The following is a 26,034-nucleotide window of genomic DNA, read 5'->3' on the forward strand; positions in this document are numbered from 1 at the left end:
ACCCGAGTGTTGGGAGAGAGTGAGGGGTAATGCAGACACTTCTCTATCTTTCTAATAATGTTATCTTTATCTCATCTTATTTGTGGGTCAGCAGTGGATTAACTGACCTAAGACCATTTTTTTTTCCACCTGCAAAAACATACAGGTTACAAAAACTGGGTCAGAAGAAATACAGCCTAATTTTATTAAGGCTGTAAAAAAAAAACAATTTTAAGAAAACATCAGAAGCCAGCAATGCTAGGATTGTATGTCACATGGCTGGTACCATGTGCTCTTATTGCTGTTGGTGTGCATGGAAAGGGTAACAGCTGGAGGCTTCCCCAAGTTTAGTGAGTTAGCTCATCTTAGAAAATATTGGTTTCATAGGCTTCTAAGAACACAAAGCAAAAGAAGTTGTAGTGTTCTGTAGATGGTCTGCCTCTACTATTTGTAGCTCCCCCATATTCTACTGTATCATCTTCTCGTTTCCTCCATTTTCACTTATGAAAAAATGGCAATAATTATACCTGTTCTAAATTTTCAGGTTATATGAGGACAAACAGGAATATTTACAACTACACCTAGAGCTATTTGATAAAACAAAATGAGCCAACAAATCTAAGACATTCTATTCTTAGTAAAACAACCAAGAAGGATATATCTACAAAGGTAATAGTTGGTTTAACAATATCTTTTTAATACAGCCAAACAGACCATATCTCAACCAGCCATTTCCCAGGTTTGAAGAGGAGATTAATGTAACAAATATGCACAGCCATTGGTTAAGTGATGTCCTTTTCAGGACCTAAAATCAGTTCATGCTCTTCTTTACCAAAGTTTGAGTTGCTGCTGTTGTTTGTTCTTGATCAGTTTTTAAAATAGCGAATAAGGTAGCATGGAAAAAAGACAGCGTATAAACCAAAGAAAATTTCTGAAATTAAAGCCAATGCCCTTCAGTGTACTCAAGATGTCTGAACCCATGGGTTCCAAATACTAAACTTGTACTTAAATAGCTTCAAAAGAAGCAAAAAGTTATTGAAGACTTCAGAAGGCTGTGTGTGTCACACACACACACGCACACACAATTTCCTCTAAATATTACTTTTTTGGTTTGAAACTTATTTATTCAACCTCCTAATATCATTAATTTCATAATTTACATAATTACTGAATGAAATAGCAAGAGTAATATGTATTTTGCCTCCTAATTTTCTTATGCAATAAGCAGGGCAAGCTAGATATACCTAGAGGGATATCGGAGAAGGTGTCTGGGAGTAAATACTGGACACACTGCTTCATGGTAGCTTTTGCTCTCTTTTCTCTCATCTGGATTGCTCTTCCCTTGATTATCATGCCATATGTTCTCGCCCATGTGTCTGTTTCCCCACTTTACAATGAGTCCAGGAGGGATTATGTTTTTTGTGTTTTTTTATCTCTGTGTCCAATCACCTTTCTGCTGCCAGGAATGAGCTACCTTATTCAGTACATGTGTGTCCTCCCACAAGACAGTCTTGATTGGCCAATTTGTGTGCTGGCAAAGGTTTGGGAAGCTGAGATGGATAATGATAGGACAGAATGGGTGAACTCAGAAGGAGGTGGGGCTGTAGGGAGACTGTGGTCAAGTAAGAGAGGGGATGTCTTTGCAGAGAATGAAGAAAAATTGGAAGTTAATGTCCGGCGGCAGTGGTGAAAAGTGCTGGGAAGCTGAAAGGTTAAAGGTTGACCAACTTCAGTTTGGCAGAGTTGGCTTCAGAATAAATTTAACAGGCTTCAAAGTAAATATGAACTTTTTATTGGGGAAAAGGGTATATCTGAGCCTAATGCTTGTGGTGACCTGTCCTCTGTATTACCCTATAGACTTTCACTGAGCACCTATTCTGGCTCCAATGACCTGACAACATGAAAATTATTCAGTTTGTTTAAGAAACAATTTAACCCTGCTCTGATTCGCATTAAAGCGTCGTACACAGAAATGACAGTTTTTTTGTCAGCTGCTTAGATGCCGTCCTAACGCTGTACAATCCTGACAGTAAAAGCACAAATGCTAAAACCAGCTTCTTCCTTTCCCCTAGAATAGATAAGCATTCTTAGTGTTAACAATGTGCTCTTCAGCATGAAGGCAAAACTACTTTCCAACATTTGACCTCTTTTTGCATTTCCCAAAGGGCCATTACCGAGGCTGCTGTGACCTCAGTCTCCCTGCTTCTCACACTCTACCTGCAGCACATCTGCCATGGTTGACTGCAATTAGTGTTTGATCAAGAAACAACTTTTCTGTTTCACCTGGCAGATCGGCTGTGATTTCTGGTGGCCAAGTAGCTTAAAGTATGATTTTTAATAGATACAAATCTATCAGGAGCTTTGACTGGATTAAAGCGTCTAGGAATTGAAAGACAACACAAAGTGAGGGCAGTGAGAAATTGATCATTTTCCTGTTGTCTAACTCCTGGTTCCTTTAAAAAAATGAGGACCCCTGCACTACTAAGAACAATGACAGATCCCCATGGGGTTACTGTTAATGAAAATTTCTAAGGGAGATAGAACCTAAAATTCTTGGAAACTAATTTTATTTTAACTACAGTTACTACAATTACAGAATAGAGATGAAATCAGAGAAAAGTATTTTCTTAAAACACAGCAACCAAACCTGGATTTAGGTGCACTAATGTTTATTAGGAATAACTTTAATGCTATTTGTCATTATAAAATTTAATGCTATTTATTATTCAGAAAATTCCACCTGATGTAGGAATTGTTGAAACAATCGTGAACAATGGTCTAGTTGGTGATGGGCTGCTGGGATTTATTCAAAGCATTATTCCAAACTTAACACATAGGTTTTACTCAAAGTTTAAGAAGAAAAAAAGTGCAATCCGAAACAGGGATAAGATGTGGGCATATAGGTATTTTATACACAAGACTTCACATCCCCAAATATCAGCTTGCTATGGAATTCTGTCATCTATTCTTGCTTTGTCTAAACAAACAAAGAAACAAGAACAAAAATACCAGCTGGAGTGGTATGAACAGCAATCATCCAGTTCCATCAAAAAGTGATCATTTGGGCTTCCCTGGTGGCGCAGTGGTTGAGAGTCCACCTGCCAATGCAGGGGACACGGGTTCGTGCCCCGGTCCGGGAAGATCCCGCATGCCGTGGAGCGGCTGGGCCCGTGAGCCATGGCCGCTGAGCCTGCGCGTCCGGAGCCTGTGCTCCGCAATGGGAGAGGCCACAACAGTGAGAGGCCCGTGTACCGCAAAAAAAAAAAAAAAAAAAAAAGTGTTAATTCATTCAGCAAATATTTGAGTTCCTACTATGTGCTGGCCCTGGAGAGCAAGAAGGAGCAAGAGATACTCTCCTCCTTTGAGAAGTTCATTGTCCACTGGGGAATACAGACGAATAACCAGACATTTAGAATGACCTGTGCTAAGCACAGTGTTGAAGATGAGCACTCTGGGAGCACCAGGAACGGCCACCTGAGCCCGTGGGCTCCGAGGGGAGAGCTTTGATGTCTGGATAGGAACTCACCAGGGGAAGCAGAGGTGGAAGTAGTCTCTAGAAACAGAACCACCTAAGCAAAGGCAGAGAGGTAAGAGAGAGAGGGGTGAGTACTTCCGTGTGACTGCAGCACAAATGCAAGGGGAGGGCTGAGAGGGGGGCTGGACAGATGGTCCTTAGTATAAAATTCTGAACAAATAAATTGTAGTAATGATGTTCCCCCTGTTTTAAAAAAAAACACCTTTATTTCCTTAATTGCACTCAAAGTGAATTCTGTTGAGATAAAATATAATTTTATTCCTAGTTCTATTTGGCTATATATATATATATATATATATATATATGTTTAAAAATAATTCTTCTCCTCTAAGAGCAGTACAAGACAGACAGACATAAATTTTGTACCCATGTCCATTACAGTTTGATCATCAATCATGTATTCATTACCTGCCTTTACCAGTTGACATATAGTGGGAGTATGGGAAGTGCCAAATGCCTGACTATAAATCAAATCCTCCTCTGGGTGGTGAGCTTATTCTTTGAAATCTGGGGTTTTTGAGCATCTGGACACAGTTTGGGAGGGAGGAAGTGGTATGGAATGGGTGAACTGAATCTCCATTTCCTAGCTCTTTTCTCTGGTGACCTCTCAGAGATCCCTCCTCAAATCGTGCTAAGGTCTGTCAGGGGTTAGGGGGTTAACAGTGGAGTGAGCCTCTGGAATCTCAGTGGCAGGGTCAGGAATCAAATGGGCCTGTGCTCCTTTCCTGGGCTTAGCACATCCATAAACACCACATTTACCCAGAGACAAGGCTGTAAGGGGGTGGGTAAATGACAAACAAATCAATTCCATCCTGAAAACATGCCAAGGCTTTAGACATCGACTTTCCTGCACTGACTTTGGCATCAGTGTCTTTTCTCCAACTATCCTGACAAACTTTGGACTCTGAAAGGTTCCTTTGCACCAATTAAGCACATCATCACTTATTAGCAACTTAAGCAACCTCCGGCTCCTTTAGATGACTTTCATTTTTCTTTGTCCTGGATATTTTTAAATGACAGGTAAAAATATATATTATCAGAGCTGTATGAGATAAAAATGTTTGCCCTGGGGCTTCCCTGGTGGCGCAGTGGTTGAGAGTCCGCCTGCCGATGCAGGGGACACGGGTTCGTGCCCCGGTCTGGGAAGATCCCACGTGCCGCGGAGCGGCTGGGCCCGTGAGCCATGGCCACTGAGCCTGCGCGTCCAGAGCCTGTGCTCCGCAACGCGAGAGGCCGCAACAGTGAGAGGCCCGCGAACCGCAAAAAAAAAGTTTGCCCTGAAGGGAATAAACTCTTGATTTAGCTAAAGCTTCATTTTAAAGAGTATATCTTAAATAGAAGATACAGTATTATAAGAAATTAAAATATGACAAGTTCACCAGGAAATGGTCTATTTTCTCTGCTATAATACTTTTTATGCAGTCTTTTTAAAAAACAAACAAAACAAGGTAAACTTGGTAAATGGAACAGAAGAATGAAGAGGCAGAACGAAAAGCATACTTATTCTGAAACCAGGGCCATGTCCTAAAAAGAAAGTGTTCCTGTTAGTTGGCAAAAAGAGAAAAATGCTAGACCTCTGTCTCTCATGCATAACAGTACAGTAAGAAAAGTGCCTCTCAGCTGAATAGAGCAAGAGACCAACACTTTCTGCCAGATTTGGAAGAAATTTCTCTTCTCTATTAGTTCTTTATTAACCTTTTGATTAACTGCTATTAAACACTCCCTAGCACTGCAATAATTGCTTTATATAACCCACTTTATCATCACAACTATAAGGACAGGGGCTATTATTAGCCCCATTTTACAAATGAAGGAACTAAGGCTCAGAGAGGCCAAAGAACTTGCTCAAGGTCACACAGCTAGTAAGTTGCAGTACCTTTGCCAGTCTGATGCCAAAACCTTTCTTCTGAACGTTTATACTATGTATGATACTTCCCTTATCTAGTAACAATTCTGAGTTCACTGAGAATTGAGAAACGACCTCCATGTAAAGTACCCTCAAGTACTTCATGCAATCCTAAACTACTCAAGACAACTTTTCGGTAGGACTTTTCTACCCCTATCCCCGCTCCATCACCAAGCACTGTATTCTCCACCGGGGATGGAGGGAATAGCAAGGACAGGGAGTTAAAGCTGGCACCTTTTCGAAGCATTTTGCTCACTTTGTGTCTCACTTTGTTACCTTATAAATGAACGACTACAAAGAGCTAAAGAGAACAACAGTCTGCCCACCCTTCACCCCAACTTACTCCATGGAGTCGATGATTTTTTTTGGCTCCACAGGGCATGGATAGATGACTTCATCAATGTGCTTCAGGTTACAATTTGAAAAGGCAGTAGAGATGTGTATGAAGGCTTTCAGGTTTGGCATCTGACTGGCCATGAGCAAGAGCTGCTGGGTGGCAGTGACGTTAAGCTGCACAGCATGTCTGGAGAAGATTAGACAGAAGGAAATGCAGTGAGGCAACTCACATCCCGTTTTGCTGGAACTGCGCCCACTCCAATAACTGGCATATCCATCTGATTTTTGTGGCTGCATCAAAGGACAGGTCACGGCCACAAAGTTATGTGATACTTGGAATGTATAATATGTTGATGATGTTTTCTGTGCACATAAATCCTATGAAGCATGTTGCATTTAGAGGTCACGTGGTTCTAAATCAACCGGAAGGAAAAAAATCACAATCCTCTGAATTTATAAAGGGGCTTCTTAAGCAGCCATTAAAAGAATGAAAAACATAAATTAGGCAGCTAACTTAAATTAGAAAATTCAAATAAATTGGAGGAGAGCAACAGTGAATATAGAATGAGAAATATGTTTCTATTGCAAAGGTACAGTTCAGACATAAATAATGATGTTAATAGAGAACAGATGTGGTTGCCAAGGGGGAGGGGGGTGGGGGAGTGACAGATTGGGAGTCTGCGATTAGCAGATGCAAACTATTACATACAGGATGGTTAAACAACAAGGTCCTACTGTAGAGCACAGGGAACTATATTCAATATCTTGTGATAAACCATAATGGAAAATAATATAAAAAAGAACGTATATATATATGTATAACTGAATCACTTTCCTGTACAGCAGAAATTAGCACAACATTGTAAATCAACTTTACTTCAATAAAAAAATTGATGTCAAAATCCTAAATTTTACCTAATAGAATACAAAGCTATATAAACATGTGATGACAATGAAATAGTTCTTTCTAGAAATACATGTTTCATACAAAATCAGGAAACCTATTAATCTAACTCAAAAAGAGAAAAAAATACATGATCATGTATATATATATATATATTTTTTGAAAAGTTTATAAATGACATTCAATATCCATTTCCAATTCAATTTTTATAAATTCACTAAAAGAGGAAGAAAATGATTTAAAAATGTATATTTTAATTTGCTAGCCTGTGTCACGCTTAATGGTGAAAAGTAAGGAGCACTGATTTTAAAGTTGGGCCAAGAAGAATGCCAACAATCACTACTGCTTAACACTGCTCTGAAGTTCCAGCCTTATAATTAGAGAGGAAAATAAAATTAATTAATAAGTACAAACACTGCAAAGGCAATCCCTAAATGACTATCAGATTATGTCTGGGAAACAAACAAGCAGCTGAAAAAATTGGAATGAACAATAACATAATTCAGTAAGGTGTCCACTTATAAAAGTTATATAAAAAAATCACTAGTTTTCCTATATAGAAACAAAAATTAGAGACTATAATGGAAGAAAGGCACATATTCAAAAAAGAACATTTAAAACATATATCAAATTAATAAAAAATGAATAGGCTTTATATGAAGAAAATGATAAAACTTCATTAAGGGTCATAACAGAAAAACTGAATAAACAGACATATATTGTTCTTGGATAGGAAGAGTCAATGTTTTAAATATGTTGTTTTTCTAAATCAATCTGCATATTCAGGGTAATCTCAATAAAACTCCCAACTCTTGAAAAAACTTGGCAAATTTATTCTAAGTTTAATCAAGAGGTGAGAATAGTCAGGAAAATTCTATAAAAAGAGAAAAATGTGTGTATAGTTGCTTAATAAAATAAGAATCGTAGTCATTAAAATACTGTGGTACTGGAAGAGAAAGCCTAATTAATGGAATAAGAGTTCAGAAATAGAAATTTAATATACCATGAGAGTTCCCTTTCAAACAAAAAGTGAAAAGAAATCATTTAATAAATGCTGTTTAAAAAATAACCATCTTTTGGTAATAAAAAAATATTGTACATTCACACCTACATCGCTCTTCTTTTTATGGAATTTTCCTGACTATTATTCTTTATAGCTAAATAAATTTTAAATGGGTCAAAGATTTAAGTGTAAAAATAAAACAATAAAAATACTGGAAGAAATTATGAAAAACTGTGTAAATAATAAAATAGAGCTGAGGACACATGATAAACTGTTAAAATATTTTGACCCTTATAAAAGACAAAGAGTTAATATGCTAAATCTTCCAAGAAGTCCTAAAACTGATAAGAAAACAATGTTTCAAGAGAAAAATAGGTGAAGAACATAAACAGGCATTTCACAAAAGAATAAAATGCCAATCGGCATGCAAACATCTTCAACCTTTCTGATTATCAAAGAAACAGAAATCAAAATATGCAATGCTATTTGCATTATAATATTGACAATGATAAAAAGAATTAAAGAATTATAATATGGTACTGTTGTGGGTGTTAGAAATGAGCATTCGTATGCACAAGAACAGCGTAAATTAATGCCTCCTTTTTGGAAAGCAACTTAGCATTATATGTCAAAATATAAACTGTTCATAACCTGGACACGTCTAGTATGTGTCTAACAATTCTACTTCTGGGAATTTACCCAAAGGGAAAAAAATGTATTCGACACAGATGTTCACTGCAGAGCTGTTTGTAATAGCGAAAAGCTAGAACACTCTAAAAAACATCCACCAATACAGAACTGGTTGAGTATATTGTATACATGTACAATGGAATGTCATGTAGTCATTACAAGTTATAACAGAATATCAATTGACAATGAAAGATATCTAGAAATAAAATTGAACAGGTTGCAAAAAACATCATTCTCAATGTAATGCCATTTGTTTGGTAAAATTGAACATAAATATATTCTATTATGGATGCATAAAGAAAAGCTGAGGGACTTCCCTGGTGGCGCAGTGGTTAAGCATCTGCCTGCCATGCAGGGGACAAGGGTTTGATCCCCGGTCCGGGAAGATCCCACATGCCACGGAGCAACTAAGCCCGTGAGCCACAACTACTGAGCCTGCGCTCTAAAGCCTACAAGCCACAACTACTGAAGCCCGCGCACCTAGAGCCTGTGCTCCGCAACAAGAGAAGCCACCACAATGAGAAGCCCGCTCGTTGCAACAAAGAGTAGCCCCTGCTCGCCGCAACTAGAGAAAGCCTGTGCGCAGCAACAAAGACCCAACACAGTCAAAAATAAATAAATAAATATATTTTTTTTTAAAAAGAAGCTGAAATCGATGGTCTTTACAATATTAAATGGTTAACTCTGGATAGTAAGATTTTGGAGAAGTTTTACTCCTTTGTATTTTTTTTTTTCATTGAGAATATCTCTTTTTTTTAAAAAAAGAAATCATAGGGACTTCCCTGGTGGTCCAGTGGTAAAGAATCTGCCTTCCAATTCAGGGGACATAGGTTGGATCCCTGGTCTGAGAACTAAGATCCCACATGTTGCCGGGCAACTAAGCCCGTGTGCCACAGCTTCTGAGCCCATGCACTCTGGAGCCCGCATGCCACAACTAGAGAGAAAACCCGCATGCCACAACTAGAGAAGAGAAATCCCATACACCACAACTAGAGAGAAGCCCTCGCGCCGCAACAAAGAGCCCGTGAGCTACAACTAAGACCTGACACAGCCAAGAATAAAATAAATAAATATTAAAAAAATAATAAAATGGAAATCATAGAGAAACTTACACACACACGCGTGCACACACATGTATAGTACAAGTCATGAGAGGGGAATGGGGATGTACCTCAGGTGGTCATCAAAGCGCACTGTAGCCGCACAGTGGAAGATGATGTCTGTGTAGGAAAGAAGCTCCTGCATGTCCTGAATGCTGATGGCAAAGTCATTCTGATTGAGATCTGCAGAAATAGCTCGGATCTTCTCATGCACATTTGGACAAACTTCTTTGACTTTTTCAAACAGCTAAAACATAAATATAAATCATCAAAGATCATCATCATCATCACACTGTTCTTGTTTTCACTGACTTGTTTCATTATAATTCTCAAAAACTGGTTTTAGTTGTAATAATATGACTCAACCATTTGCTGTACTGCATGCAGTTCAAGGTCAGCTTAGTATAATTCCTGCTCCTCTTAATTTGGTAGAATTTGAAAAAGTCAGTTCCAATAACCAGTAAGGAGTGTATTTTGAACTTTTCCTGCAGGGTGAAGGAGGGGTAGTAAGTCATCCTTATCCTGTGCCATCCTTTCTTCCCTTCCAAGGCAGCTTCAGGTTTATACATGATGATTGTTTCCATTTCTGCCTGGGAAATATTGTTTTCAGTGCAAAATTACCAGCCTTTACACAGCCTTGACAAATTACCAGCAAAATCACCAGCCTTTAAGAAGGTCTCATGAGCACAGGTTCAAAACAACTTGGTTAATTGTACCAGATTAACAAGATGTCTTAGAAGCACAAAGATAATTAGAAAAAAACAAATTGAGAAAACTTGTAATGGGTAAAACAAAAAAAAATTTATATAATCTCATTCTAATACAAATGGTAGTTATTGTCTAGTAAGAGGATTACATGGGCTCATGTACTTTTTATAAGATTTTAATTGATTTTTTAATGTTCTAATTTATTTATACAGGGAAAAGGAAAGCACTGGCAGTTTTAGCTTTTATTACAATTATTCAGATGAAACAGAGTCTCTACTTTCCCCTCCACACAGAAGTTCTCAGATTAAATTTGTATTTTCCATTTTCTCAGAAAATAACAATTTTAATGAAATGATCTTGGCTCCAGCCTACTTTGATAAAATAAAATTTTATTGTAGTATTGGTATGGTATGTTAACTGTGAGGACGAGAAAAGTAAGGTTAAATGTTTAGAAAGGTTAAGAGCAGAGAAAATTAGTCTATGTTTTTAATAGTAATATAGTAATGGAGACGAACAATCCTTTTCTCCCTTTTAACCCCCAAAGAATGTTTTTATCTGTTGCTTGATCCTTAACAGAAGGCTTCTCCTCCCCATTAGAGAGCTACCCAACGCTTTTCTATTGGGTAATAAGAAGTTGATCTCAGGTATTCAGAGAAATCATGTCTCATTTGTATCAGGCAAGACCATGTTCAGAGGAACATGGAAATTTAAATGAAGCCAACTAGGGAAGGGAATAAAATCCATGTACTGACCTGGCAAGATAATATACTTCTGTCTTACAGCTATGATTTTCCTGCACTATAAGGTCGGCCTTTTTAGTAAGTGTGACTATAATTCTGAAAATAATTCAGAAGTTAGGTCAATCCTCAATGCTTTTTTGACATCTGGGATTGAAAAGTATCTGAGGGACATTCTCAGAAAAGGTCATTCTGGTTCTTTCAGAAAGACATTTAATAGCTCTCCAGGCATAATGGACCATAAGCATGCTAGTATTTGCTTTCCCAGTCAAATGTTTTCCTTTGTAGTTTGTGTTAATTGTACAACAAACACAGGATTTTTTGGATAAATTTATGTAACATTTGTACAATTACCCCCCTTTTTAATAACTGCATTTGTAGAAGGCTCTTTTTTGAGTCATGATAGATTTTATTCATAAGAACTCTATTTAAGGTTCTGTGGAGTCTGACTTTGGCCTGTGTTGACTTATGGCTGCTTGAGAGCAAGACGTGGAAAATGACCTGTGTCCATCCTTCTGGCAATGGGGCTGCTCACAGATGATGTAAGATGCCATACATAGATTTTCTGTTGCCTTTGGTTTTTATGACTTTAAAAGGCAGAGGCTATTGTTATACTGTATTATACTTTCAGACCACCTGTGCAATGTTGAACAGCACCAAAATACATTTACAGCATTACTATTTTAGGAGATAATTACTATTTTGGGAAATAATGTCCCAATCTACATCCTATTTGTGGATTTATATTTTCAAATGAGAGGGGATATCTGAGTGAACATAGTGTAATTTAAAAAAAAGTTTAAGGGCTTCCCTGGTGGCGCAGTGGTTGAGAGTCCGCCTGCCGATGCAGGGGACACGGGTTCGTGCCCCGGTCCGGGAGGATCCCACATGCCGCGGAGCGGCTGGGCCCGTGAGCCGTGGCCGCTGAGCCTGCACGTCCGGAGCCTGTGCTCCGCAACGGGAGAGGCCACAACAGTGAGAGGCCCACGTACCGCAAAAAAAAAAATAAGTTTAAGTTTTCTGATCTAGTTGGTATTGATTACAATCAGCTGAAATAAATCAATGAATTGGCTGCATCAACTCAAACCACAGTGCTAAATTAGGGTCCCATTTTACTATATTAGCCAGGCCTAATAATATGACTTGCTTTGTCTGGCGTCTCAGCATACAGCTGTAGCTTCTAACAAAATAATTCTCCTTAAGTGTTGGTACATCCTAAATAGAGTGCTAGAGATTACAGCCAACTGCCATGTAACAGGTCAGTGCCTTTCAAAGTGTTATCCCCCAAGTGAACTGCATTGAAATCACTAGTATGCAAGAAGACCCAATGCAGCCATAAACAAACAAACAAACAAATAAATAAATAAAAGAGAAATCACTAGTATGCATCTTAAAAATGTATATTCCTGGACCCCATTCCATAATCACCAAGCAAGAAATCACTGGGGCATGCCCAGGAGTTTGCATTTCACATAGTTTCATAGTTGATTTTAACTGAACCCAAGATGAGAACTTCTCTAGTTGGACTGTTAAATAACTGATGAACAATTGTGTATGACTCATTTCCCTTTTTAACTGCCCAGGGCAATTACAAGACATCAGTGGTTTTCAAAATGTGTTGGCATAAGAAAAATCTAGGGACCAATTAAAGATGATGTCCTTACTACACCCTCAGAGATCTTGACTCAGTAGGTTTGATATGTAACCCAAGAGTTGTATTTCTTAACCATCTCCACAGATAGGTCTGATGGTCCAGGTACATACTTAGAGAAACAGTGACTCCAAAAATTCATGTCCATTTTAAAATTCTGGGCTTAAATTTCACCCTCTGGCTTGTAAACTCCTTGATTCTCTTATATCTCTTTATCCTTGACAGCACCCAGTTCATTGAATGACTCAAATTTTGCTTGTTAAATTGAAATTAATTACTGTAAGAATAGTAATAGAACCATAAATGGGAGCTTGATTCCTGAAATTGGTTACCAGCTCTTTTGTATTGGTGGAATAAAAGACAGCAGGTAACTACTGCTAAAAGAAGACACAAAGTGTTCCCTTGGGTCCTCTGTATTAACTGCCAAGGTGGGGGGGGCATGGAAAGGCTTAGAGCAGACCCTTTTCTTTTGTAATAATGACAAGACTAAATGACAGATGAAATGATGCAAATGGATCCTCAATAGATACCAGCCCTTCTGAAAGTTTTTTTTGTTTTTTTGGATAAGACATTTATTAAAGGCAAGAAAAAATACTTGGAATAAAAATGAGTTAAGAAAAAATAAAATTTCAAAAATTTCAGTGAAGGCCCACCAATAAAGAACTTAATATAATTATTTTAGATTCTAAGAGTTTATCATCTTCCTTCTCATATATTATTTAATGGCATAGGACTGAGATGGTAAAGCATTGAATAACTACTTGCTATTTTTGAACACTCAGGACTGCTGCTTTTCCATTTTAGGAAACCATGTTCTTGACAGAAGGAAGACACATTTCTGTGGTCACTGAAAGATAACAGCTGTGAGGTGATCTAAGCATTTCAAACTGATAACAAAGCAATACATTTTTCTTGGAAAGTTTAGGAGTGTTCCATTGATTTGACATTATACAGGCAAGTATTTCTCTCTTTCAATTTATTTTTTAAACATGAGAGACTATTATGGCAATAATTACTTATAGCTCAGAGGCAAGAGAGAAACTTTGAAAATCCTAAGTAAGAAAATTGACAGAAAGAGAACTGTTTGGATTCAATAAACTCCTTAGGTATGACTTCTGTGGCCAGAGACTAAGACTGCATTTTTATTAGAAGCAGGAATTGGGCAAGGAGTGGAGGGCATGACATTTATATAATGCTTTTGAAACAATGTACAGGCCCTGCACTTGGACTTCTATAGTCAATTTGTTATCCACATGACCTAACTTGGGAGGCATCTAGGAGTCACTACCTCCTGAAGGCTATTAAATGTAATCATTCCTTTCTAATCATGAGAGTCTTTGATCTTTATTCAGTTTACTGATTCCCTCTCTTCAAATATAATTATATTATTTAGTCACAATAACCAACCAAAATTTGCTTAGTATTTTTATTTTGTGAAAAAAAAGTTAGGTCCCTTAAACTAAAGTGCAATCTCTATGGAATATCTGGCATCCTAATGAAAAAGAGAGCCTGTAACATTTATCATAGAAATTTTAAAGTGCTGAGTAAAAGCAAATCAATGAATTTTGCAAGTTAGCTCTTGAACAAGAAAGACATTAAGGAAGGCTATATATAATCTAAGTTGAGAACAATTAAATACAAATAAATGCATGTAAATTAAGGCAAAAACCCATCATACCTAATGTAAAGATTCACAAAATTCACAAAATGTTAGGATTTTGCTAGTTCACTACTAACTTCCGTAAGATATGAAGAATTAACCTAGAAGTTTTTACTGCTTTAGTGAGGACCACTCTATAGGACCATAAGGCAGTCTGCTGTAGTACTAGTTTGTCAGATTTTTGCATACAGTAGGGTTGCTTGAGAAGTTGTTTAAAAAGACAAAAAAACCCCAAAACCCAGATGTACTGACCCTAGAGATTCTGACTGAGTTCTGAGTTGAAGCTTGGGCGCCTGGAGTTTGTACAATCTCTATAAAGAGTCTGATACACACTGAAGGTGTGAACCATTGGTGTTTTAGAAAGATCCCAGGCTCTTTGGAGTCAGGAAGGCCAGGGTTTGAAGCCTAGTTCTGCCATTTACTAACTGTGTGACTGGGGTAAGTTACTCACCTCATGGGGCCTCCGTGTCTTCACCTGCATATTTATCTAAAATGTCAATCAAAGGACTGTCTCATTCTGTGATCTCAGAGAACTAATAATTCAGCATGTATTCTGCTATTCTTGTTTTTTCTACTTTTCTTTTTTTCCCACAGTTTTATTAAGAAATAATTGGAATACATTACTGTATAAGCTTAAGAGGTACAGCATGATGGCTTGATTTACATATATTGTGAAATGATTACCACAATAGGTTCAGCTAACATCTATCTTCTCATATAGATACAATAAAAAGAAAAGAATGAAAAAAAAGGAAAAAATGTTCTCCTTGTGATGAGAACCCTTAGGAATTACTCTATTAACAACTTTCCTGTATATCATACCTATTCGGCTATTCTTGAAAACAATTTTGCATTTAACAAAATTATAGTTCACTTTACATAAGAATCTATAATAAATGCTAGAGGTGACACAGTTCATCATCTTGTTAACGCTCTGTTCCCATGCCAAAGGCCTGCTTCACAGAGTTCTTTGAGAATAAGTACCTGGTTAGAGGAAGCAATTTCCTAGGGGTAGCAATGCAATTCAGTGGGGAAAACATGGGCATTGGAGATAAGAGAACTGCATTTACAGTCTGCTTTTTCACTACCTTGGTACTTCCTTGGATAGGTGACAACTTTCTTGGAGAAATTTCTCATCTGTGAGGTAGCAATAAGGCATACCACAGAGTTCTGTGAGGATTAAATAGGGTAATAAAAGTCAGATGCCTAGCATAGTGGCTACCACTTAGTATGTTTCTAATAATAGGAAAACTTCCTTTCTGCTTCCACAGAAATACTCCATTTTCAAAAGCTGCTAATCAGATAGCTATGTGTGTATTTGTGCGTCATCCCAAGGTTTCTGATTATACCATGTGATCCTGATACCTCTGAAAACCGAATATATTCCAGAGTGTCGACTTAACAAAAAAATACACAGTGAGAGCTGCGAGTTACGTTTTATTTCGGGCAAAATGAGGACTCCAGCCCAGTAGACAGCACCACAGATAGTTCTGACAAACTGCTGCAAAGAGGTAGGGGGGAAGTTCAGTATATATGTGACTTCGGTGAAGGGGGAGTACATGCAATCAAGCACATATATATATTTTTAACATCTTTATTGGAGTATAATTGCCTTACAATGGTGTGTCAGTTTCTGCTTTAAGACAAAGTGAATCAGTTATACATATACATATGTTCCCATCTCTCTTTCCTCTTGCGTCTCCCTCCCTCCCACCCTCCCTATCCCACCTCTCTAGGTGGTCACAAAGCACTAAGCTGATCTCCTCTTGCTATGCGGCTCCTTCCCACTAGATATTTTACGTTTGGTAGAGTATATATGTCCATGCCACTCTCTCACTCTGTCCCAGCTTACCCTTCCCCCCCCCCGTATCCTCAAGTCCACCTCTAGTAGGTCTGCGTCTTTATTCCCGTCTTGCCCCTAGCTTCCTCATGACTATTTTTTATTTGTTTTTTAGATTCCATATATATGTGTCAGCATACGGTATTTATCTTTCTCTCTCTGACTTACTTCACTCTGTATGACAGACTCCAGGTCCATCCACCTCACCATAAAAAAATCAATTTCGTTTCTTTTTATGGCTGAGTAATATTGCATTGTATATATGTGCCACACCTTCTTTATCCATTCATCTGTCGATAGACACAATAGCTTCCATGTCCTGGCTATTGTAAATAGAGCTGAAATGAACACTGTGGTACATGACTCTTTTTGAATTATGGTTTTGTCAGGGTATATGCCCAGCAGTGGGATTGCTGTGTTGCATGGTAGTTCCATTTGTACATTTTCAAGGAACCTCCATAAGGTTTTCCCCAGTGGCTGCATCAATTTACATTGTCACCAACAGTGCAAGAGGGATCTCCTTTCTCCATACCCTCTCCAGCATTTACTGTTTGTAGATTTTTTGATGATGGCCATTCTGACCAGTGTGAGATGATATCTCATTGTAGTTTTGATTTGCAATTCTCTAATGATCAATGATGTTGAGCATCCTTTCATGTGTTTGTTGGCAATTGGTTTATCTTCTTTGGAAAACTGTCCACCAGGTCTTCTGCCCATTTTTGGATTGAGCCGTTTGTTCTCCTGATATTGAGCTGCATGAGCTGCTGGTAAATTTTGGAGATTAATCCCTTGTCAGTTGTTTCATTTGCAAATATTTTCTCCCATTCTGAGAGCTGTCTTTTCGTATTGTTTATGGTTTCCTTTGCTGTGCAAAAGCTTTTAAGTTTCATTAGGTCCCATTTGTTTATTTTTCTTTTTATTTCCATTTCTTTAGGAGGTGGGTGAAAAACGACCTTGCTGTGATTTATGCCATGGAGTGTTCTGCCTATGTTTTTCTCTAAGAGTTTAATAGTGTCTGGCCTTACATTTAGGTCTTTAATCCATTTTGAGTTTATTTTTGTGTATGGTGTTAGGGAGTGTTCTAATTTCATACTTTTACATGTAGCTGTCCAGTTTTCCCAGCACCATGTACTGAAGAGGCTGTCTTTTCTCCATTGCATATTCTTGCCTCCTTTATCAAAGATAAGGTGACCATATGTGCGTGGGTTTATCTCTGGGCTTTCTATCCTGTTCCATTGACCTGTATGTCTGTTTTTGTGCCAGTACCATACTGTCTTGATTACTGTAGCTTTGTAGTATAGTCTGAAGTCAGGGAGCCTGATTGCTCCAGCTCCATTTTTCTTTCTCAAGATTGCTTTGGCTATTCAGGGTCTTTTATGTTTCCATACAAATTGTGAGATTTTTTTGTTCTAGTTTTGTGAAAAATGCCAGTGATAGTTTGATAGGGATTGCATTGACTCTGTAGATTGCTTTGTGTAGTAGAGTTATTTTCACAATGTTGATTCTTCCAATCCAAGAACATGGTATATCTCTCCATCTATTTGTATCATCTTTAATTTCTTTCATCAGTGTCTTATAATTTTCTGCATACAGGTCTTTTGTCTCCTTAGGTAGGTTTATTCCTAGATATATTATTCTTTCTGTTGCAATGGTAAATGGGAGTGTTTTCTTAATTTCACTTTCAGATGTTTCATCATTAGTGTATAGGAATGTCAGAGATTTCTGTGCATTAATTTTGTATCCTGCTACTTTACCAAATTCATTGATTAGCTCTAGTAGTTTTCTGGTAGCATCTTTAGGATTCTCTATGTATAGTATCATGTCATCTGCAAACAGTGACAGCTTTACTTCTTTTCCAATTTGGATTCTTTTTATTTCTTTTTCTTCTCTGATTGCTGTGGCTAAAATTTCCAAAACTATGTTGAATAATAGTGGTGAGAGTGGAAAACCTTGTCTTGTTCCTGATCTTAGTGGAAATGGTTTCAGTTTTTCACCACTGAGGACAATGTTGGCTGTGGGTTTGTCATATATGGCCTTTATTATGTGGAGGTGAGTTCCCTCTATGCCTACTTTCTGGAGGGTTTTTATCATAAATGGGTGTTGAATTTTGTTGAAAGCTTTCTCTGCATCTATTGAGATGATCATATGGTTTTTCTCCTTCAATTTGTTAATATGGTGTATCACATTGATTGATTTGCGTATATTGAAGAATCCTTGCATTCCTGGGATAAACCGCACTTGATCATGGAGCATGATCCTTTTAATGTGCTGTTGGATTCTGTTTACCAGTATTTTGTTGAGGATTTTTGCATCTATGTTCATCAGTGATATTGGCCTGTAGTTTTCTTTCTTTGTGACATCTTTGTCTGGTCTTGGTATCAGGGTGATGGTGGCCTCGTAGAATGAGTTTGGCAGTGTTCCTCCCTCTGCTATATTTTGGAAGATTTTGAGAAAGATAGGTGTTAACTCTTCTCTAAATGTTTGGTAGAATTCGCCTGTGAAGCCATCTGGTCCTGGGCTTTTGTTTGTTGGAAGATTTTAAATCACAGTTTCAATTTCAGTGCTTGTGATTGGTCTGTTCATATTTTCTATTTCTTCCTGGTTCAGTCTCGGAAGGTTGTGCATTTCTAAGAATTTGTCCATTTCTTTCAGGCTGTACATTTTATTTGCATAGAGTTACTTGTAGTAATCTCTTATGATCCTTTGTATTTCTGCAGTGTCAGTTGTTACTTCTCCTTTTTCATTTCTATTTCTATTGATTTGAGTCTTCTCCTCTTTTTCTTGATGACTCTGGCTAATGGTTTATCGATTTTGTTTATCTTCTCAAAGAACCAGCCTTTAGTTTTATTAATCTTTGCTATCATTTCCTTCATTTCTGATGTGATATTTATTATTTCTTTCCTTCTGCTAACTTTGGGGTTTTTTTTTTTGTTCTTCTTTCTCTAATTGCTTTAGGTGTAAGGTTAAGTTGTTTATTTGAGATGTTTCTTGTTTCTTAAGGTAGGATTGTATTGCTATAAACTTCCCTTTTAGAAGTGCTTTTGCTGCATCCCATGGGTTTTGGGTTGTCGTGTTTTCATTGTTATTTGCTTCTAGGTATTTTTTGATTTCCTCTTTGATTTCTTCAGTGATCTCTTGGTTATTAAGTAGTGTATTGTTTATCCTCCATGTGTTTATATTTTTAACAGATTTTTTCCTGTAATTGATACCTAGTCTTACAGCATTGTGGTCGGAAAAGACACTTGATATGATTTCAATTTTCTTAAATTTACCAATGCTTGATTTCTGACCCAAGATATGATCTATCCTGGAGAATGTTCCATAAGCACTTGAGAAGACAGTGTATTCTGATGTTTTTGGATGGAATGTCCAGACATTATCAAGTAAGTCCATCTTGTTTAATGTATCATTTAAAGCTTGTGTGTCCTTATTTATTTTCATTTTGGATGATCTGTCCATTGGTGAAAGTGGGGTGTTAAAGTCCCCTACTATGAATGTGTTACTGTTGATTTCCCATTTTATGGCTGTCAGTATTTGCCTTATGTATTGAGGTGCTCCTATGTTGGGTGCATAAATATTTACAATTGTTATATCTTCTTCTTGGATCGACCCCTTGATCATTATGTAATGTCCTTCTTTGTCTCTTGTAACAGTCTGTTTTAAAGTCTATTTTGTCTGATATGAGAATTGCTACTCCAGCTTTCTTTTGTTTTCCATTTGTAAGGAATATCTTTTTCCATCCCCTCACTTTCATTCCGTATGTGTCCCTAGGTCTGAAGTGGGTCTCTTGTAGATAGCATACATACAGGTCTTGTTTTTGTATCCATTCAGCCAGTCTATGTCTTTTGGTTGGAGCATTTAATCCATTTACATTTAAGGTAATTATCGATATGTATGTTCCTATTACCATATTCTTAATCGTTTTGGGTTTGTTATTGTAGGCCTTTTCCTTCCCTTGTGTTCCTGCTTATTGAAGTTCCTTTAGCATTTGTTGTAAAGCTGGTTTCATGGTGCTGAATTCTCTTAGCTTTTGCTTGTCTGTAAAGGTTTAAATTTCTCTGTCAAATGTGAATGAGATCCTTGCTGGGTAGAGTAATCTTGGTTGTAGGTTTTTCCCACTCATCACTTTAAATATGTCCTGCCACTCCCTTCGAGCTTGGAGAGATTCTGCTGAAAGATTGGCTCTTAACCTTATGGGGATTCCCTTGTGTGCTATTTCTTGTTTTTCCCTTGCTGCTTTAAAAATTTTTTCTTTGTATTTAGTTTTTGATAGTTTGATTAATATGTGTCTTGGTATGTTTCTCCTTGGATTTATCCTGTATGGGACTCTCTGTGCTTCCTGGACTTGATTAACTATTTCCTTTCCCATATTAGGGAAGTTTTAAACTAATCTCTTCAAATATTTTCTCAGTCCCTTTGTTTTTTTTCTTCTTCTTCTGGAACCCCTATAATTCGAATGTTGGTACATTTAATCTTGTCCCAGAGGTCTCTGAGACTGTCCTCAATCTTTCCATTCTTTTTTCTTTATTCTGCTGTGCAGTAGCTATTTCCACTATTTTATCTTCCAGATTACTTATCCGTTCTTCTGCCTCACTTATTCTGCTATTGATCCCTTCTAGAGGATTTGTAATTTCATTTATTGTGTTGTTTATCACTGTTTCTTTGGTCTTTAGTTCTTCTAGGTCCTTGTTAAATGTTTCTTGTATTTTCTCCATTCTATTTCCAAGATTTTGGATCATCTTTACTGTCATTATTCTGAATTCTTTTTCAGGTAGACTGCCTATTTCGTCTTCAGTTGTTTGGTCTGGTGGGTTTGTACCTTGCTCCTTCACCTACTGTATGTTTCTCTGTCTTCTCATTTTGCTTAATTACTGTGTTTGGGGTCTCCTTTTCGCAGGGTGCAGGTTCATAGTTCACATTGTTTTTTGGTGTCTGCCCCCAGTGGCTATGGTTGGTTCAGTGGGTTTTGTAGGCTTCCTGGTGGAGGGGACTAGTGCCTGTGTTTTGGTGGATGAGGCTGGATCTTGTCTTTCTGGTGGGCAGGTCCACATGTGGTGGTGTGTTTTGGGGTATCTGTGGCCTTATTATGATTTTAGGCAGCCTCTCTGCTAATGGGTGGGAATGTGCTCCTGTCTTGCTAGTTGTTTGGCATAGGGTGTCCAGCACTGGAGCTTGCTGGTCATTGAGTGGAGCTGGGTCTTGGCATTGAGATGGAGATCACTGGGAGATTTTCGCTGTTTGATATTATGTGGAGCTGGACCACATAATATTGGTCTTGTGGACATGATACTGGTCATGTGGACCAATGTCCTGAACTTGGCTCTCCCACTTCAGAGGCACAGCCCTGATGCCTGGCTGGAGCACCAACAGCCTGTCATCCACACGGCGCACAATAAAAGGGAGAAAAAGAAAGAAAGAAAGAAAGAAGAAGATAAAATAAAATAAAATAAAGTTATTAATATGAAAATAATTATTTAAAAAGTTTTTTTAAGTAATTAAAAAAAAGAATGAAAGAAGAGAGCAACCAAACCAGAAAACAAATACACCAATGATAACAAGCACTAAAAATTATATTAAAAAAACAAAGAAAAAAAAAAAAGGACAGAGAGAACCCTAGAACAAATGGTAAAAGCAAAGCTATACAGACAAAATCACACACAGAAGCATACACATACACACTCACAAAAAGAGAAAAAGGGAAAAAAAAAATATTATCATTGCTCCTAACATCCACCTCCTGAATTTGGGATGATTCGTTGTCTATTCAGGTATTCCAGAGGTAAAGGGTATATCAGGTTGATTGTGGAGATTTAATCCACTGCTCCTGAGGCTGCTGGGAGAGATTTCCCTTTCTCTTCTTTGTTCACATAGCTCCCGGGGTTCAGCTTTGGATTTAGCCCCACCTCTGCATGTAGTTCACCTGAGGGCATCTATTCTTCACTCATACAGGACAGGGTTAAAGGAGCAGCTGATTCGGGGGCTCTGGCTTATTCAGGCCAGGGGCGGGGGGTGGGGTATGGTGTGTGGGGTGAGCCTGTGGTGGCAGAGGCCGGCGGGATGTTGCACCAGCCTGAGGCGTACCGCACGTTCTCCCAGGGAAGTTGTCCCTGGATCACGGGACCCTGGCAGTGGTGGGCCGCACAGGCTCCCGGGAGGGGAGGTGTGGACAGTGATCTGTGCTCGCACACAGGCTTCTTGGTGGCAGCAGCAGCAGGCTTAGCATCTCATGCCCATCTCTGGGGTCACACTGATAGCTGTGGCTCACGCCCGTCTTTGGAGCTCCTTTAAGCGGCACTCTTAATCCCCTCTCCTCACGCACCAGGAAACAGAGGCAAGAAAAAGTCTCTTGCCTCTTCGGCAGGTCCAGACTTTTTCCCGGACTCCCTTGTGGCTAGCCGTGGCGCACTAGCCCGCGTCAGGCTGTGTTCACACAGCCAATCCCTGTCCTCTCCCTGGGATCTGACCTCCGAAGCCTGAGCCTCAGCTCCCAACCCTGCCCGCCCCGGCGGGTGAGTAGACAAGCCTCTCGGGCTGGTGAGTGCTGGTCGGCACCGATCCTCTGTGCAGGAATCTCTCCGCTTTGCCCTCCACACCCCCGTTGCTGCATTATCCTTCGTGGCTCCGAAGCTTACCCCGTCTGCTACCCATGGTCTCCGCTCGCGAAGGGGCTTCTAGTGTGTGGAAACCTTTCCTCCTTCACAGCTCCCTCCCAGAGGTGCAGGTCCCATCTCTATTCTTTTGTCTCTGTTTATTCTTTTCTTTTGCCCTACCCAGGTACTTGGGGAGTTTCTTGCCTTTTGGGAGGTCTGAGGTCTTCTGCCAGCATTCAGTAGGTGTTCTGTAGGAGTTGTTCCACATGTAGATGTATTTCTGGTGTATTTGTGGGGAGAAAGGTGATATCTGCCTCTTACTCTTCTGCGTCTTACTCTTCTGCCATCTTGAAGCTCCCCTTCAAGCACATATTTTTTGTAGAATGTTTCTGCTGGTCTCGTGAAGGTTACTGCTGGTCATGAGGAACAGATGTCACCACGAAGGATTTTAGTGTTTTTCTAGATATGAGGAGATACAAGAATCGGGCTCATAAAATCGACTCCTGAAAATATCTAACTATCTGAAGACCTGTTCTGCCAGTTTTTCCCAGAGCACAGAGAGTCTCATTACAGCTCTCCACCCTGAACACCTTTCAGGCAGGTGTTGAAAATCAGCAGCTGCAGCAGCACATGATTTAATCATTGTAGAGGGAGCTGGCAAGTGCCAGTGGCGAGTGCCAATTAGTTGACAAGAGTCATGTTGAATCCTGTGGTTTGGTGACTTTTTTGAATGAAATCAGTACAGGCAATGTGAAGCTTTTGAGAAAAAGACTTGATGTGATTGGAAGAAATTTAAAAAGAAGGAAAGAAGGTAGACATGTGAAATCATGCCAGGGATTGAATTAACTAGTGAATGGTACTGTAAAAGAAAACAAGAGATTGAGAAATAAATTGTTTCTGTTTCTGGGACCTTAAAGAATATCCCCAGGACAAAATCAATTTAGAAAGTTTTTTTTTTTTTTATTCTTAAAAGGAAGGAAATGGCCCTTAGGGGAGAGGCATAACATGCTTCAACTAATCTGAGTTGAGTGTCTGTCAAAGTGAGAATCAGTTATACTCTTTCAAAAGTGTGTTTGTTAATCATGGGAAATTTTAATTCCTGGCAATAGTCCCTCAAGTTGTCTCAAGTTTATAAAAGCCTCTTGCTTTTTTGTGGGATCATTAGTTTCTTAGGAAAAGTAAAAAGTGGTAATGGAACAAAACTGACTTTGGGAATTTAAAATACAAACTTCTGGTTCTAATTGCCTTTGCCTTATATGGAGATTTAACAGAATTATTAATATCAATCAGAAATTCATCTTTTTTTGGAAGTTGTGGACAAGCAGCTTTTACACAGGGTAGCCTGAACCAAACATGAAAATGCTTTTCTTCCTTATAAAAGAGTCTATGAAGGGCTTCCCTGGTGGCGCAGTGGTTGAGAGTCCGCCTGTCAATGCAGGGGACACAGGTTCGTGCCCCGGTCTGGGAGGATCCCACATGCCGCGGAGCGGCTGGGCCCGTGAGCCATGGCCGCTGAGCCTGCGCATCCGGAGCCTGTGCTCTGCGACGGGAGGGGCCACAACGGTGAGAGGCCCGCGTACCGCAAAAAAAGAAAAAAAAAAAGTCTATGAAAATTAACAATGAACTTTTACATAAAATGAATAACTTTTCTGTTGGGTGCTTCTTAATACTCCAGTGATGTCAAAGTGTTGGCCTTTTCTTTGCCTGTGTTATTTAGTTGGAAGTTAATTTGTTTAAACGCATTATTTTTCCTCTTAGGGATCTAATGTCTTCTAAAAACTACCAAACAGTGATAATCTTGCAAAATGATTCAATAAACTATTTCATAAAATGTTGCTATCTTCTATTGTCTTAAATCTAATCAGTTCTATGAACTGAGGGCCCCGTGTGTGACCCTGCATGATTCATTGCCCAAAACTCTCCAGGGTATTTCAAAGTTGATTTATCTCAGGAGCAGCTGAGAGCTTATTGAGTAATTCACATTTTTCCAGAGAAGTTGACTTAAAATATCCAGTGCAACCTGCCAAGCTCTGCCTTTGTTTATAAATCTGCTTCCTGGTGACATCATACAGGATGGTCCCTCCCTGGGAGCCTTGAATTTTGCCTGGTCTTCTCAGATGCTGCATTCTAAACCCAGCACAATCTCATTGTAACCCTTTCCTTACCTGATTACTCTAGTTTAAGAGGAAATGCCTAACCATTTCTGGTATTCTCTCAATGAATTTTTTTTTTTTTTTTTAGATTCTGATCTCACTCTTAATTAACTACCTCACTCAATACCTCACTCAATACCTCACTCAACTACTTGTGGTTTTATTTTTCAGGTACGGATATTGTCTTCTTGATGTTTTCTTAAAGAGTTATTCAGAGTAGATTATGACCGACTTAAGAACCTAAATGGATATAAATGGGACATGTCTGTTGTAAAAAGGAACACATCTTTAAAGCACTGAAGAACCTCAAAATGCTGTCAACACTTTGAGCTTCATAACTGAATGATTTATTTGCAACTAATTATCTCTTGTCGTGGGGAAGAATCATGTCTTTAAGCAAAGCCGCATTCTAGATAGCAAAATAAATATCAATTTTGCCACTGAAAATTGTTTCTGCTACCTGGAAAGCTTGTTGGTTCATACTTAAATGAGCACATTTTTCATAACAAGAGACCAAGCAGTCAGCTTGGGATGCCTGGGGACCCACAAGTGGGTCTGCGGTTAGCATGTTCACATGTCAACATGGGAAATTTGGCTTATTCTCCGTAGAAACTTCTCAGATTTTGTGAAAGAAATTAGGAGAGTTTTCTTAAAAAGATTTTATAGACTTAGAATCGTATTTCTTTCTTTTTGTTTTTTGAGTTTTACTTTTATTTTTTATTTTATTTTTTAAACATCTTTATTGGAGTATAATTGCTTTACAATGTTGCGTTAGTTTCTGCTGTATAACGCAGTGAATCGGCTATATGTATACATATACCCCATATTTTCTCCCTCTTGTGTCTCCCTCCCACCCTCCCTATCCCACCCCTCTAGGTGGTCACAAAGCACCTAGCTGATCTCCCTGTGCTATGCAGCTGCTTCCCACTAGCTATCTATTTTACATTTAGTAGTGTATATATGTCAATGCTACTCTCTCACTTCGGTCAAACTATTTAATTCTGATAAAGTTTCTAAACTAAAAGTAAACAACTTATATCTGATGACATAATTTTGGAAATTCGTGATTGCTTTGCTGCCTTATTTATTTACTATCTTAAAAAGTGGGCTTCGGCTTCCCTGGTGGCGCAGTGGTTGAGAGTCCGCCTGCCGATGCAGGGGACGTGGGTTCGTGCCCCGGTCCGGGAAGATCCCACATGCCGTGGAGCAGCTGGGCCCGTGAGCCATGGCCGCTGAGCCTGC

The 26,034-nt window shown here is 38.6% G+C and overlaps 1 protein-coding gene across 8 annotated transcripts in view; it reads right to left on the reverse strand.

The window, feature by feature from the left end:
- Positions 1-26,034, reverse strand: part of FAR2 (fatty acyl-CoA reductase 2) — a 137,534-nt gene that overhangs the window by 18,627 nt on the left and 92,873 nt on the right. For 7 of the 8 annotated variants that reach the window (XM_060166644.1, XM_060166640.1, XM_060166643.1 and 4 more), the window contains 2 exons: positions 9,525-9,700; positions 5,764-5,943 (listed from right to left, as the gene is read on the reverse strand). In XM_060166644.1, coding sequence (XP_060022627.1) covers positions 5,764-5,943; positions 9,525-9,700 — 356 coding nt within the window. Of the gene's footprint in view, positions 1-5,763; positions 5,944-9,524; positions 9,701-9,819; positions 9,889-26,034 lie in introns of those variants that run through there. The other variant, XM_060166647.1, reaches the window with a different exon arrangement.

Source organism: Lagenorhynchus albirostris, chromosome 11 (assembly GCF_949774975.1).
Source record: "Lagenorhynchus albirostris chromosome 11, mLagAlb1.1, whole genome shotgun sequence".
Lineage (NCBI taxonomy): Eukaryota > Metazoa > Chordata > Mammalia > Artiodactyla > Delphinidae > Lagenorhynchus > Lagenorhynchus albirostris.